The sequence below is a fragment of the Limanda limanda genome, chromosome 9, assembly GCF_963576545.1.
Source record: "Limanda limanda chromosome 9, fLimLim1.1, whole genome shotgun sequence".
In the NCBI taxonomy this organism is placed as follows: Eukaryota; Metazoa; Chordata; class Actinopteri; order Pleuronectiformes; family Pleuronectidae; genus Limanda; species Limanda limanda.
This window is the reverse complement of record NC_083644.1, coordinates 21,991,933-22,007,012: the sequence shown is the minus strand read 5'-3', so window position 1 is coordinate 22,007,012 and position 15,080 is coordinate 21,991,933. Positions and strand designations below refer to the sequence as shown.

Below are 15,080 nucleotides of genomic sequence, written 5' to 3'. Positions count from 1 at the left end.
TCATATGAATTGTTTTAGATTAAATCTATGAACACCCCTTTACTCAACTAACAGACCTAAGTGCATCTTCCACCATTGTTGAAAAGGTAAAGCTGCTGAGGTAAAGTGGGTTGTCCATGTCCACTAAGCAGAGGTTCAGTAGTTCGATCCCCAGCTCCTCCATTCTGCATTCCGAAGTGTCCTTGGGCAAGACACTGAACCCCAAATTGCCCCTGCGTCGGCTGTGTGTGGCTGATGCGTGATAGAGAAAGAGCTGCACATAGATGCACTGTATTAATGGTTGAACGGGTGAATGAAGAACTGTACTGTGAAGCGCTTCCAGTGCTCATCAAGACTTGAACAGCTCTGCATGGATACATAATGAATAAGTCATTTACAATGCAGTAATATCTGAGTGAAGCTAAGTGTGAAGTTAGATGAGATGAAGCTTTGGTTTGCTTTCAAAACCCTGAAACACCATTATCCATCCATCCATTATCTATACTGCTTATCCTCACATTGGAGGTGCCAAACCCAGCTGACGTTGGGCAGAGAGACGGCGTACATCCAGGACCAATCTGTACACTCATGGACTGAGGGAGGAAGCCAGACTCCCCAGAGCAAACCCACGCAGACACAGGGAGACCATGCCCACTTGCTGTGAGGCAACAGTGCTAACCACCACACCACCATGCTGCCCAGCTCATCTTCCAAAAAGTGTCTTTTTTTCTTTTTGCTTCAAGATCGCTGTCTGCTGTTTTGGAATCTGAAAGCCAAAGGACTGGGGCACAGACAAAAACATTAAACCGACAATAACCATCCACTGCATCCAGGGAAGAGGTCTAGACCCCAGTCTCATTCAGGTGACCTTGTGCGGCCTGCAGGCCACCGGGGCCACGGTGGCCCCTGACCCCCTCAGTCAGTGGGAAGAGACAGAGCGTGAAGGAAGTGCAGCTACCCGGCAGGTGACTGAATGAAGAAGCAGGGATTCCACTGGATTAATCATCACAGTGTGCCTAATAGAGCCATTAGGAGTAATTAACACAGCAGCAGAGTCCCTGCCACCCTGAGCATGTGTGCACTGGATTGCTCTGTGCGTGAGTGTCTGTGCATGTGCACGAGGCTCCATTCATGTCTGTTGCTGTTTGAGAAAATAAAATAAATATTTGTCTGTCAGCTTTTTTTATGGCCCTTGTATTTTTGTTGGCAGGAGACTGAACATCTGCCTCTGTCTGTGTCTCCTCACTTTCACACGCACACATGCACGTGTGAATCAGAGTGCAGAAACAATATAGAAAATAGTGAATGGTGGAGAAGAAGAAGAAGAAAAAGAAAAAGAAGAAGAAGAAATGAGGGTGTAAAAGAGGAAACACGTGAAAGGAGCATGAGTACATCATCTCCACAACGCCCCTCTCCCCCTCTGGCCTAAGGCTGCCTGTGGTTTCTCTTCACCTGATCCAGCCTGAGGCGCAGATGTAAAGCCTCGTACTGTATATCACCACGCACTGCAAGGATTCACATGCACATTGAATTGGACATGCACATGCACGGAGGAGAGGAGGAGCAGCATGGGGAAGGTGCAGCTAATGACAATGGTCCAATGCGTCTGTTCGGTCGCAGGCTCCGCCGCCCGACGCGCGGAGGAGAGGCATCCCGAGCCCGAGCGCACACACCCCGGTCACAGCCCGCAACGAGACCCGGAGCAGCAACAATCACACTCTCACACACACACACTCACACACACACACACACACAAATACACACACACACACACAAGCGAGCCGCGGTGTTTTGACCCACCTGAGATATCTTTGCTCACACTGACGAAACCAGAGGCAGTGATCTCTTTAGATGCCATGTCTGCTCCTCTCTCCTGTAGCCACCCCTCCTCCACCTCCTCCTCCTCCTGATGCTGCTGCTCTTCTCAACCTCCCTCTCTCTCTCTCACACACACACACAGGGATGGACAGGAGGGATGCTCTTGCTCTCTCTCTCTCTATCTCTCTCTCTCTCTCCACCCTTCAGTCGTTCCAGCAGAGGAGCCGTCAGCCCGACGCGCTTCCTGGAACAGACCCCTTGGATGCTGGGGAGGCTGCCTGGATGTGGGGGAGGAGGAGGGAGAGACGGAGGGGTGGAGGCAGGGATGAGGTGGGGAAGTGGGCGGGGATCGCTCCCAGGGACCCGCTGGCAGCTGTAGTTGTAACTTACCTGAGAAAACGGAGCTCAACACAAATCACAGATGATGTAGTTTGGCTCTAAAAGGGATAAAAAGTTGATGAGGTGCAATGAAAGCTGAAACTGCTTCAGTACTGTAACCAAAAGAGTTTATTATTCTAGATTATAAGATTTATATTTAGAGTCCTAACAGAAATTTTGGAACTTACACTGCTCATCTGAAAGATACTGTGGCGAGGATGTGTGAGAGTGAAGAGGTTTGCACAGAGATGTTTTCTTTCAATACTTCACATACAGGACAACAAGCTTGGTGAGTTATTTGCACCTCTCACATGAACAGTGACTGGAGCCCATCACAGACACTACTACATCCCATAGTCCCGGTGGCTGCACAAGAGAACTCAAATGAGCACAACACTAACCAACCAGCAAACACAAATACACAAAACCCACTTGAACCAAGTCCGAACATAAACCATATATCCATCAAAACAATGGATACAAACAACACATCAACAACACACCCAACAGTCCCATGAGCCCCTGGGACATGTTGTCCAATAATACTGATCAGTACAATACTTTCACCAACTTTATAAGGGCTAATGTTTTCTACTTAAATAACCAATGAACAGTAGGACAATAGATTGTATATAAAGATGGATGACACGTCTCCACTTCCTCCTTCTATCCAGAAAAGAAGCCAAGATATCCTGGATATGAACGCTGCCATTTTGCCAGTTGGAGTCTTAACTGATACATGTGCTGGACCAATCACATGTCAGTGAATGACGATAACTCAATTCGAACAAACTGGAGAGACTAGCCCTTGAACAAACATCAGTCTGATGAGAACGATCCAAAAATGACAGAAACCATCTCTGAGTAATTTGACATGTGCTTTGAATTTTTTGTTTGTTCCATGTCCTGTACATTAGCATTGAGTAGGTGAGATTTATTATATATACTGCAGCCAGCCACCAGGTTGTGATAGAGACACGTTTCCACATTTGGGAAGCTGTTATGTTGTCCATCTTTATCAACAGTCTATGAGTGGGACTGATGGTTACGGTACTAATAGTTTAAAGAGGGACTACACTCAAAATTCCTTTGGCGGCCCTGCACACATAATGTGTAGATTTGTGTCGTCAAATGATGATGCAACTTCCCATTGAGTGTAAAAATAGCTTTTTCAGCTCAGATTTTCCTTTGGTTCGTCTGTTTGGATTTAAAAATGGATTCTCTGGCCTTTGACCTAAGTTTCTGCCAGCACCAAAATGTCCCGACCCAATTTTCATGTCTGAAATCGGCTCTAATGGCACTGTGACTTTTCACAGTTTATCCCATGAACTGTACATGCACGTGTGACCCAAATTTCATGGCAATCCTTCCCATATTTGTTGAAATATTTCAGACTGGATCAAAGTAATGTGCCACTCGCAGGGCAAGAATCAAACTGACTGTGGTTTGCGGTTCTCATCATTTAATTTAATTAAACTTTATTTGACTGTATCTGATTGGATTATACTGAATAAAATGAATCAATCTCCAAAGGGAAAAGAAGCATTGACAGCATGTACTGGAAAGAAGAGCAGGATATAAATAGAGCAGAACAAGGGATAATAAAATACAACCAAGCACTAAAACAAGAAGATGGATTTAGCATGAGCAGGACGCATGAAGCAAACAGAAGTCAAAGCAAAGAATAAGGGGAAAGTGAATAAGTACTTTCAAATTAGTAGGACATTTTCGTGAGGTCACATGTGATTTTTGTTTTTATGGGCAAAGAGTAGAGCTTTTTGTATTGTCGTTTGAAATCTGCCTACCACTCTATCCTGTGGTCTGATTGCTCCGCCTATTAACTGCTGGACAGAGGAAGGAAAAGCCTCCACCAAGATGACCATCTCTGTCTGTAATTTACTATGTTTGTCCGATAAAACTCCTACTCAGGGCTGTTACTCTCTGTCTTATAGTTTCCACCTAAAACCTGCTCTGGACTTCTGAAATAGAGGCTACATCCCTTTCAGTGGTGGATATCTCCAAATCGACTATTATCACATTATCTGTAAAAGAAAAAGAAGAGGAATAGCACATTCAACCTTGGACTTTAAATGCTCATCAGAATGAACATCATCTTTTTGTCCTCACTGCTGGGTGAGTACCACAGATAAACTGACTGAAAATCCAGTTTTGTTATATAAAAACATGTGTCTACATTAAGTTGTCAGAGCTAACGTCAACTCAAAAGCTGTGCTATGTTATTTGGTGCATTGGTGCGGTGCGCTGACTAATTTAAGTCAGCAGCTGGGAAATTTGAAAGGTGAAAAAATTGAAAATGATGTGCACCAGCCAGAATGTGAACAGGGCTAATGTAAATGATTTGGACAAGTCTGTCAAATCCCCGTGATTACTGCTCCATCCACAACAGCCATGAGTTATGTTGATGTTAACTGTACTACTGTACTGTGTGTGTGTGTGTGTGTGTGTGTGTGTGTGTGTGTGGGGGGGGGGTGTGTGTGTGTGTGTGTGTGTGTGTGTGTGTGTGTGTGTGTGTGTGTGGGGGGGGGTGTGTGTGTGTGTGTGTGTGTGTGTGTGTGTGTGTGTGTGTGTGTGTGTGTGTGTGTGTGTGTGTGTGTGTGTGTCTGTCTGTCTGTGTGTGTGAATGAAAATACAGGGGAATGTGTGCACATTCCTTTTGTTCCCATGGGGATGGTAACTGTCTAAACAGTCTCATTAAGGACTAGGAAACTCTCCTCTCTGTTGCACTGTGTGGCAGTAACATGACTGTGTGTGTGTGTTTGTGTGTTTGACTGTGTGCGTGCACGTGTGTGTCTGTTGGCTCGGATGGTATGTGACTTCAAAGCATCATAGACTGCTATTATTTTTTTATTTAGACATACTTTATGCACCAGAAGTGATTACCTCTTTTTTTTGGTTTGGTTATATAATCCAAACTCAGCGGTGTACCATGACTGACTTTCTTCTGGGGGATCAAAACCATCAGATGTGGTGTTACTTCTTCTTTACTACTAAAATTATTCCTTGTCATTAGTCAGTCCTCCTCAAAGTCAGTTTTTATGTTTGGGTGCTGGGCGTTGTGTGCAGAGCTGTTTATAAGCTGAGTGAAGTTAGAAAATGTTGTGTTCATTTTAATGAGGCCCTTGTGCCTCAGTGATTCTTTTTTTTCACAATCTTCAGACCCAAGTTCACAACTTTTCAAAATTAAGCTCTGTAATTACGCTTGGTATAAAACATTACAGCAACAATATGAACGTTGTGCTTTTACTTTGTAGACAAAATACGAATGTCTGTGCCAGTCCAATATGGGGAGATAATAAATGCAAATTATGGAAAGGATCTAGTGGTGATTTTGACCCAAGATTTGACTCAGTTGCCGACCACTGCAGTAGATACCGAGAACGTGTAAAGGTCAACATGTTCAAGTCAGTAGATGGACTGTTAAAGCCCCCCCCTCAGGGACTGCAAGCCACTGTTTACCCGTTTATTATTATTGTATTAAAACGTATCACGCCTTCAAATCACATCAAATTCAATTTCTCTGTGTTTCAGGTGTAGTTCTCCATGTTGCTGCATTTAAAGGTACTGGCAGATGAATGAATCTGTGTCCCCCTGTCCGACACAAAGATACAGTACATTTGACACAGGCATGAAAAAGTCCATAATGTAGCCTCCCCTGTTCCTGCAGGATCTCTTGAGGCCAGTGTCTCTGTGAAGCCCCCAGGGCCAAACATCTACCTGGGTGAGAGTGTGCTCCTGCAGTGCACAGTGGAGTCACTCTCTGCTTTCGTGAAGAGCTACCGGTGGTTCAGGTCCAAACCACACAGGGCTCCCACCCCCAGGCACCTGGTCTCTGGTGACAGCTACTTCATCACCGCGGTAACAAGGGAGGACGGCGACAGGTACTGGTGCCAAGCTGAGGGTCGGGAGAACCAGACTGAGTTGGTGCTGAAGGCCCGGCCGGTCTGGCTCAGAGTGTCAGGTGAGCAGCAGCTACGACTGCAGCCTCTGCAGCGCGGCATCAGGTTTCTGCTTTTCACAGGACGAATCAGATGAGTACCGAGGTGTAGTCTCAAACTGACTAATGCAGAGACACATGCTCCGTGTTTCCTCAAAACACCTCAGTCACTCCTCCCTATCATGGGTAAAAACATGGTTTATACTATTTCTAATTGATCAGAAAACTGTCAGAAGTCTTTTCAATAATGTGTTTATTCATTTAAGCTTGTTTCCGCTTCATGACTGCTGTGTTTTGCAACAATAAAATGTAAACATGTCCATCCATGCACCTATCCATACCTCTTATCCTTTGAGGGTCCCTGGAGCCAACCCCAGTTGACATTAGGTCAGAGGGAACACCCCGGACAGGTCAAAGTCAAAATGTCAAACTGTCAAATATAATGTATATTTATTATGAATAGGATATCTTCATTATTCATCATCATAAAAATTGTCATAAAAATGTTGGCCAAACATTGAATCCAAAAATAAAAACAACTGTCACTGTAGTACATGATTTATTACAAAATGTTGCTGCACCCGACACATGATTTGTTTTGTCTCTTTACTATTCAGAGTTGTGTTTTGGGCATAACATGCAATAAACCAATCAGAGAGCCATCTCCCATTACCTTTAAAAGCATTAGTGTCCTTTTGAGCAAGGTTATTATAAGGGCAAGTTTGTCTGCAGAGGAAACACTTTCACATTGTAGAAGTCATCGTATTTTACACCCTTTTATTACTCATTGCTAATATTCCTCATTATTATAAAATCCTATGTCGCCACTGTGAGATGTGAAGCCTTTCTCCTGCTTTAACAACAGTGAGCAGGACTCAGCTGTTGCCAAGCAGCAAACAAATGGTGTAGTTGGACTTTATGTTGCATTAGATACATTGTTGGTTTTATGTTGTTCATGTAGGAATTAAAAAGGCAATCTGAGCCCTACTGGAGAAATTCATGTTGACTGGGTTTGGCAGTTTATCACATGAGAAGGGTGTTTCCTAAATGTATAACTGTTATTGCAGTGTAGGCAAAGGTGATTTTAGGGACTACAGTCGAGCAAGTATGGAGATTAGAGTTCAGCTGAATGCAAATCACATTAAGTGAGAGCACAAGTTTCACAGACAGCAGAGATTTACAGTTAAAACTAGAAGGGCATTCAGTAGAGCGCACCTCCGCCAAGGCCCATCAGTCCCCTTAAATTCAATCAAGCTGCTACACTCACTCATAGATATTAGTTCCATAAATGTGCCAGATTTTTTTTCCCCTTCAAGATCCGTGAATTGCTCCCTGGGAAAACGGCGGAGGTAACGATGGCAGACACATCGATGGATAGCTTTCATATGACTTTACTCATCACTGATTGGTTGTCCAAACTTTCTGACTATGCCAAACACATCTCTGTTTTTGTGTTGGTGCTGAAATTTTGTCAAGATATGTGGCTATTTCAGTTATGGCCCCATGTGTCCATTACAGATTGAACAATCGTCAAACCAGGATACGTCTGAAAAAAGACTGTTTCTGTTCCTTCTCTCATCTTCTCTCCCCTTTTCTTTTTCTCTCTATATACCTCTGTCCTAGAGTTGCCCCCTCACTCGCTCTCTCTGACTCCCGACACCAGACAGATGTTCAGTGGGGAGCGTTTCACTCTGCAGTGCCCCACATCTCAGACTAACTCCTCAGGGTGGAAGCTGCTGCATTTCTCTCCTGACCTTAAAGCAGGGACCTCAAACCTCACCGTTCACTATTCACCACCAGGAGGTAGCGTGAGCCCTTACAAGTCTGAAGCATTTGTGTTCACTGCTGCCAGTGGGACCGGTGGACTGTACTGGTGTGAGGGCGCCGGGGGCCGCAGCAACGCAGTCAACATTACAGTAAGCTGTGAGTCTTGTGTAACAGAGAAATTTCAGGACAAACCCAGGAAGAAACCACCTGCTATTTAATGTATTTAATACACAGGTAACATAAAAGAAGTGAGAGTTCAACCCTGCCTTCTATCTTTGTCCAACAGATGGCGACATCATCCTGAAGACCCAAGCCTCCCCTGTGTTTGCGGGTGACGACGTCACCTTGTGTTGTCAGTATCAGAGCGGCAAACACAAACTAACCAGCTTCTTTAAAAACGGAGCGTTGATTGACTCAAACAGTTCGTCCGGTTCAGACCGAGTCATAAAGATGACTCTTCAGAATGTGACACAGGAAGATGAAGGCTTCTACAGGTGTGCGTCCCACGACAGACAGATGCAGAGTCCAGACAGCTGGTTATCAGTGAGACCGGACAGAGGTCAGCTGAACATCATCGCTCTGCTGTGTGTTCTATAAAAGTGGATCAGTGTCACATAACAACTGTTGTGTCTTTTAGGAAACTTCACATCAGAGGAGACTCCAGCCTCCACTGGTATTTTTCTTATTTATATACATTTACTTGTTTTGGAGGAAATACTCAATATTAATCAACAAATTTCCCATTATTTAGTGAAGCCTTTTGGTAGTCAGGTTCTCCTCCTGCCCTGTCTTTTCATCAAGGTCTAATTTCATCAGGAAGATCCCTCAGGATCCAATGAGATGAAAGAAATTAGAATGGGACTCAGTAGAGCGCATATTCACCAAGGCCCAACAGTCCCCTTAAATTCAATCAAGCTGCACCAAATTTCACACACTCATAGATATCAGTCCTCTACATGCGGCAGATTTTTTTCATTTAGGTCCATGAATTATTCCCTGGGAAAACGTTTAAAAGCACAATGTTAAAGAAAGAGATAAAAAATTGCCGGACCAGCTTATTACCAAAATACATTGGGTCCTTTCCTGACACTTACCACATCTGTCCGCCATGTTTATTGGAAATCCGATCAGTTGTTGTTATTATTACAGTTTTATTTATTTAAACAAATATTATTTGTTGTTTTGATCAGGTTCCTGGAAATGGATCATTGCTTCATGTGGGGTCCTACTTCTGATCCTCATTCCTTTGACTGTTTGGCTACTTTGTCACTACAGGTTAGTATTTATAAAATCTTCACCCGTCTTGACTTCCTACTTTCTACTGCATTAACGACAAGCCCAACAGGTGGTGAAGTAAATGATTCACTGCCTGTTGTATTTTCTTGAAGGTACCAGAAGTTTTGCACTTGGAGCTGCTGGCCAGTTTCCAAGCAGGAAGTTCCAGCAGAGGTGCTGCCTGAGACCAAGCAGGATGTGACGGAGGTGCAGTGGGACATGTCATGGATGGAGATGTCCACCCTGTTGGAAAAGGACTCTTATTGTGGCACCTAAAGGAAAACCCTCTTCTGAAGCCCAGAGAAAGTATTAACTATGATGTCAAACCTATGAGAGAGCTCAGTCAGTGCTGCTTCTTACGATACATGAACAAATTGTAGTATTTGTTGGTCACATGTCAAAATAGTGCTGCCTGATTTTTTTAATTGAATTAAATTAAAAGTTTAGGATTTATAAGGATGACCGCGTTTGCTGATGGTGCAAATTTTTTAGCTTCCAATAAAAATGTTATAGTTTTAGTTGTCCCATTTCTCAATGTCAATACTTTTGCACAAATAAATGTCCCTCCTTTGAGAACATTTTGAAACTAAGCATCATATTTGTTATATCTTATTATCAAATCATTAATATTATTTACTGTTCTAAATCATTTTACATGTATCATTTCTCCTGTGTTTGTTCGAGGTTCCATTTTGTTGGCTCCCTTTGAATCATTATTTGCTTTTTCTTTTCGTCTGAAGTTATAAAAATCATGGAATAGTTGTGCTTTTTTTATATCTTAACGGAACCAACAACTACCAAGAAACTAAAAACAACTATAAAGATTATCAAAACAAATAAAATTTGACACAAATCCACTCCAAACAGACTTAAAAAAATATTATAGTATATACAAGTCTGAAGTGGCACAAAATGGCTACAGAGAGACACACAAAAGTACTACTAACAGACAAGAAATGTAGAAAGAGAGAGAAAGAAATAAATACTCTACATAAATTCTATATGCACATGATAATATATTTCCACTCGCCTGATTGAGTAAAATAGAGGTTTATAATTTCACAATTTACCTCGCTAATTCAGGCTCTGGATTTAAATGATACATTTTTTTTTTAAAGAGACCCAAATCCATTATGTGTCTGTCAAGATAATTATGATGCATGCCACACTGCATTAATCCTCATATAATACACTGTTTATCATTCAAATGAAGCACATTACTGTAAAATAAATACATGTGCATTCCTTTAGAAGCGAGCATCTTTGGTTGTAATTTAATGCAGTTGATTTTATTTTCAGTTTTTCCTCTTTATTACATAAGGGGATGAAAATGAACCTGATAGGAATATTTGATATTCCACTTTATTTGATACGCATGGAAGTAAACATAGTTGCTATTTCTAATAATGTTGAAAATATTGGTTGTGTCAGAGAAAACATCTCTTTGCGAGAACTTGACTCTTATAATGAGTGATATAAGTACAGACTCAAGATCATCCAGTGCTAATGTGTGCAAACAGTTTGCCAAAAAACAGTATAAATATGATATGGATCTTGAGGAAAGCATTTGGTCTGAGTTACCAGAGAAACAGAGAGGTGGCGAGAGGTGCAGGACAGAGAGCAACATTAATATTACAGCCCTGCAATGTAAGACAAGCTGAAGAAGAATCTGTCAGAACATCAGGTCAGAATTTGATCTCATAAAAAACTTGTCTTACTTCAGAATGTTGTGTAGTGTTGACAAAGAAATGCATTACAAAAGGTTACTCCTACAGTTCTTGTTATCTTTGTACAATAATACAAATTTCTAAAGAACATCTGACGCAGACATTGGTTCTTTATTGTTGTTGAAATGCCGTTCATATAAAATGAATATATTCCAAAAGCCTCTAGAGAGATTAGAGTAGAACCAGTTAGGCCTCATTGATGGACCATGGTAGCTGCCAATTTGTTGCAATTGCATTAATAGATCACTACAAACAATACACGTCTTCTTAAAATAGACCAAAAATCGACTTTAGACAGAAAGATATTAAGGATCTCCAATACTAAAATCTAAAACATTAAAAAATATTCATATTTATATGCCAGTTTGAATGTTGCATTTCATAACATTCACGCAATGTAACATATGGGGTAATATTTGACGATAATGAGGAGGAACGAAGCATCTATCTCATTTCAAATATCCACACCTTTATGGATGATGTAATGTGTGAGGTCAAATGATGTCAAACTCATCAAACTTTTGTAAAAAATATTAACATATTACAGACTTTTAATTTAAAATGTAGTTGAACTAACAGCCAGTTGTTATTATCACTGACAGGAAAACTGCCTATTTAGTCTTCAGAGAAAATGTATTGATTTCAGATAATAGCCTTTTTTTGCAGGATGTTGTTTAGGAGAGTGAGTGAGCCCCTTGGACTCATCTGCATCATCTTCAGTGTCAGTAGATGTCAACGTTAAGATCTTTGAGGAAACAATTTGATTCATAAATAATTGATCTGCATAAGTGTGCTTGATTGAGTATTTTCAGCGAAACATGAAAGGTGAAAATCCCCCCATTCAAATTGTTTGTAAAGATTTAAGTGTGAAGAGTGTTGTTTGTCTCTTGATGTCGGCCTGGCTGACTTTATTCCACTATACTTCTGAATGCAGTATATTCCAGGCAAAGATTATCAGGTTTCATCTTTCTAATCAGTAAAACTCGACCCCAACAGTTTCTTGTACTAAGACATGAGTACATATAATTCCAATGTTGAATAATCCAATGCAAACATACAGATTTTGTGAAACTAAGGAGTATAGCTTCAGATGCTCTGGTTTTGTATTGTTACAAGCATGATCATGCAGAGATATTGGCAAAGACCACAGCAAAGGGCCGTGTCAGAACCAAACCTCCATATATGGGTCGCACGCTCTACAAGGCTGATGCTTTAAGTGAATGAATGTAGTGTTGATAGTATTTTTAGAGGTAGAAGGAATATTATAAGATTTTTTGTTTATAATTAATGAGCCTATTAATTAAGAAATTAGGTAGTTGGCTGTTTTATTTATTACTGAACTATTGGTCTTTTAGTTTTCTCATGACATTTTCTGTTTCAGTTGCACGTTTTTTAATCGCACAGCACAATTGACAGGAGGTGTTCATGAGTCATTCTCAGCTGATGTTGTTTCATCTTCTTTCCCTGTCGCTTCCTTCAATCTGCCTCAAAACTAGTTTGTTGTGGTTCAGGGTCATTCTAAAAATGTTCCAGCTTGCGTCTGCTATTTTTCAGACCATGAATTGCAGATGATTAATAAAGCTTAAAAATAATTTTCCACAAAAAACACTGGAGGACATCAAAAGCACAAGTTTAGAAGTGCTCTCCTCTCATGTCAGTCATCTGAAGCACAGGAGACGTTGGCTGTGAAAACCTTTTTACTTAAGTGTACTGATCTTCTCACCTTAAAAGACAGATTGTATTTTCTGACTGTGAAAGTTTCCACAGCAATGTCGACAAAACAAAATGCGTCATCCTCAAGCCAGGCAACGTCTTTCACAAAGTTACTGAAAACATGACATTTGGGGTAGAGCTGACATTTTTCATTTCTGCAGGTCAAGTTTTCAAATGCTCTTCAGAGAAGAATGAGCTTGTCACGCTGCTGGAGGTCAGACTCATCCTGACTGGTGGAAGGTGGGCCAGCAGGAGTTAGTCTGCAAATCACCAAAAAGAGAAAGAAAAAGTTTGAGAACCAGAAAAGCTCAGTATGTGAAATAGTGGAGGGCAGGATGAAGGATAAGGATGGAGCGCATGCAGGATTTTCTCCTTGTAATGCCTTCAGATACAGTTTTCTCTCCGAGGGCAGAAGTGGAATATGAAGGAGCACGAGAAACTCCTCAGGCAGCAGGTTTGGAGCCATAACATGCTGCTGGTCACCTGTAGCCTTCTCCTCAGGGAAAAGACAATGGAGCGGCACATTGAGATCAAGGTCATGTACTCAGGTGGTTAGCAGAAAGATGCAGGAAGAGGTGATCATCCATCGTCTATAACCCGTAACCTTTCGATATGAGCTACAGCCAATCAGGTGACAATTGGCGAGAAGCGTGGTCCATTCACACCTAAAGTCAATTAAGATTCTGCAATTAACCAAACTCCATTCTTATTGTCTTTTGATTGTGGGGTAAAGCCTGAGTACCTGGAAAAAAAACACATGCTGAAAGGGGACCGGGATTTGAACCTTCTTGCTGTGAGGCAACATTGCTAACCAAGCCTCAGTATTGCTGGAGAAGACAGATGAAATGTTGTGTCACATCATAGAGAGTTAGTGTGAGGTAGATGAATGGACTTTCACCATCAATAAAGAGAAGAAAAACAAGAGGTGGCTGAAAAGGAACAATTCAACAAATAAAACATTGATTCCACTCAATCACAAGCCTCCTATATTGTGTGGTTCTGAATCATTGTCTCAAGGCTTTAGTTTGACATTTTGCCCACCTGCTCTGGATCAGAGTTGAGTCAATCAATCAAATTCAAATCAAATCCAACCCTCAGCCCTTGAACAAACTAGCTTTCTTTGGACCCGGCCTTCCTTCACCCCTTGTGAAACCGCAGACAAGGAACCTTGGAGTAATATAAGACTCTGAATTCAAATGTGAAAAACAGATAAACTCTGTTATTCCATCTTCAAGCCCTATAGCAGAAGGTCTAAACTAAAGTAATGATAAAGTAATCCATGCTTTTATTACTGCCTGTCTTGACTAATTCAACTCCTGTACATGGGAGTCAGTCAGGTTTCCCTCTCACACCTGCAGTATGTGCAGAATGCTGCTGTGAGGCTTCAAAATTGTCCAATCAGATTCATCCTGTTGTCACACACAACGGAGGTATTGAGAGAGTGTTCCTGTCAATCAAAATAATCTTCTATTTCAAATCTTAGCATCTGGTTGCTATGGTGATAGAACCACCTACTGATGAGGACGTTTTGCGATCATTTATTTCAGTAAATACTTTTTTTCTTACTAAGATATTTTGATGACTGTGTTGATTTACATTTGAAATATTAATGTTATGAATGATAACTAAATATTATCTAATGTTTTTTAATGCTATTTAATTATATTATTAAAACTCTCTAAAGCTCACTAAATGATGCAGCTGTTCTCTCCCCACTGGGAAAAGACAAATGCAGCACTCAAACAACTATAATTCAGAAACTATAACTTATATCTGTGAAATAAAGACCCCGTGAGAGTTCCAAGACTTGACGGCCGGACACACAGATCTATTTGAGATTCGTGAGAGTAAAAAAATGGGACCGTGGGAGCGAGTTATGCGAGTTGATGCTCCTTCCAGAAATGTTTCCATGAAATAACCCATGGAGAGGGATTGTTTTTTCCTTAAAGGAGCTACACACCTCATGCAATGTGCTCCTAGCATTAGCTTAAGCTACCGTCAACTGGTCCTAAACACATTAAAACTCCACATTAACCAAAAATAAATCACTAGTAAAAAAATGCATTTTTTTGAATAAATGACTGGGAAAGTTTCCTTCATCAATAACCTTGGCAACCAGACGTTTTGATTTGAATTTGAATCAGAATTTGATTGGCAGTGATGGCAGTCTTTTTTTTTTTTTTACTTTGTCTTAAATACTAAAGTTTAACACCAAGGTTAATCTTTCCAATGTTACAAAAATCACATTGTTTGGTAGAATAAGATGTGAAATGTGAAAATATCCTGGTGCTACAGGTGTTTTTTCCACAATGCCTCGTAATTATTATTTATGTCCACATTGTGTGCAACAAATTAAAAATAAAAACCTTTTTAGTTTTCCTGCTGTAGTTTGTTACCTCCACCACTAGGGGGCTACACGCCTTCGCGTTTAACAGCGGGCGACGCTCAGTGACGTAGATCTCCAGAGC

At 41.2% G+C, this 15,080-nt stretch overlaps 1 protein-coding gene across 1 annotated transcript in view; it reads right to left on the bottom strand.

Annotated features, from left to right (window-relative positions):
* Nucleotides 1–1,837, bottom strand: part of LOC133010709 (capping protein, Arp2/3 and myosin-I linker protein 3-like) — a 35,217-nt gene extending 33,380 nt beyond the window's left edge. Inside the window, exon 1 of the mRNA XM_061078328.1 lies at nt 1,780–1,837. Within this exon, the coding sequence (XP_060934311.1) occupies nt 1,780–1,837 (58 nt within the window). The remainder of the gene's footprint in view (nt 1–1,779) is intronic.
* Between the last annotated feature and the right edge of the window lie 13,243 nt (nt 1,838–15,080).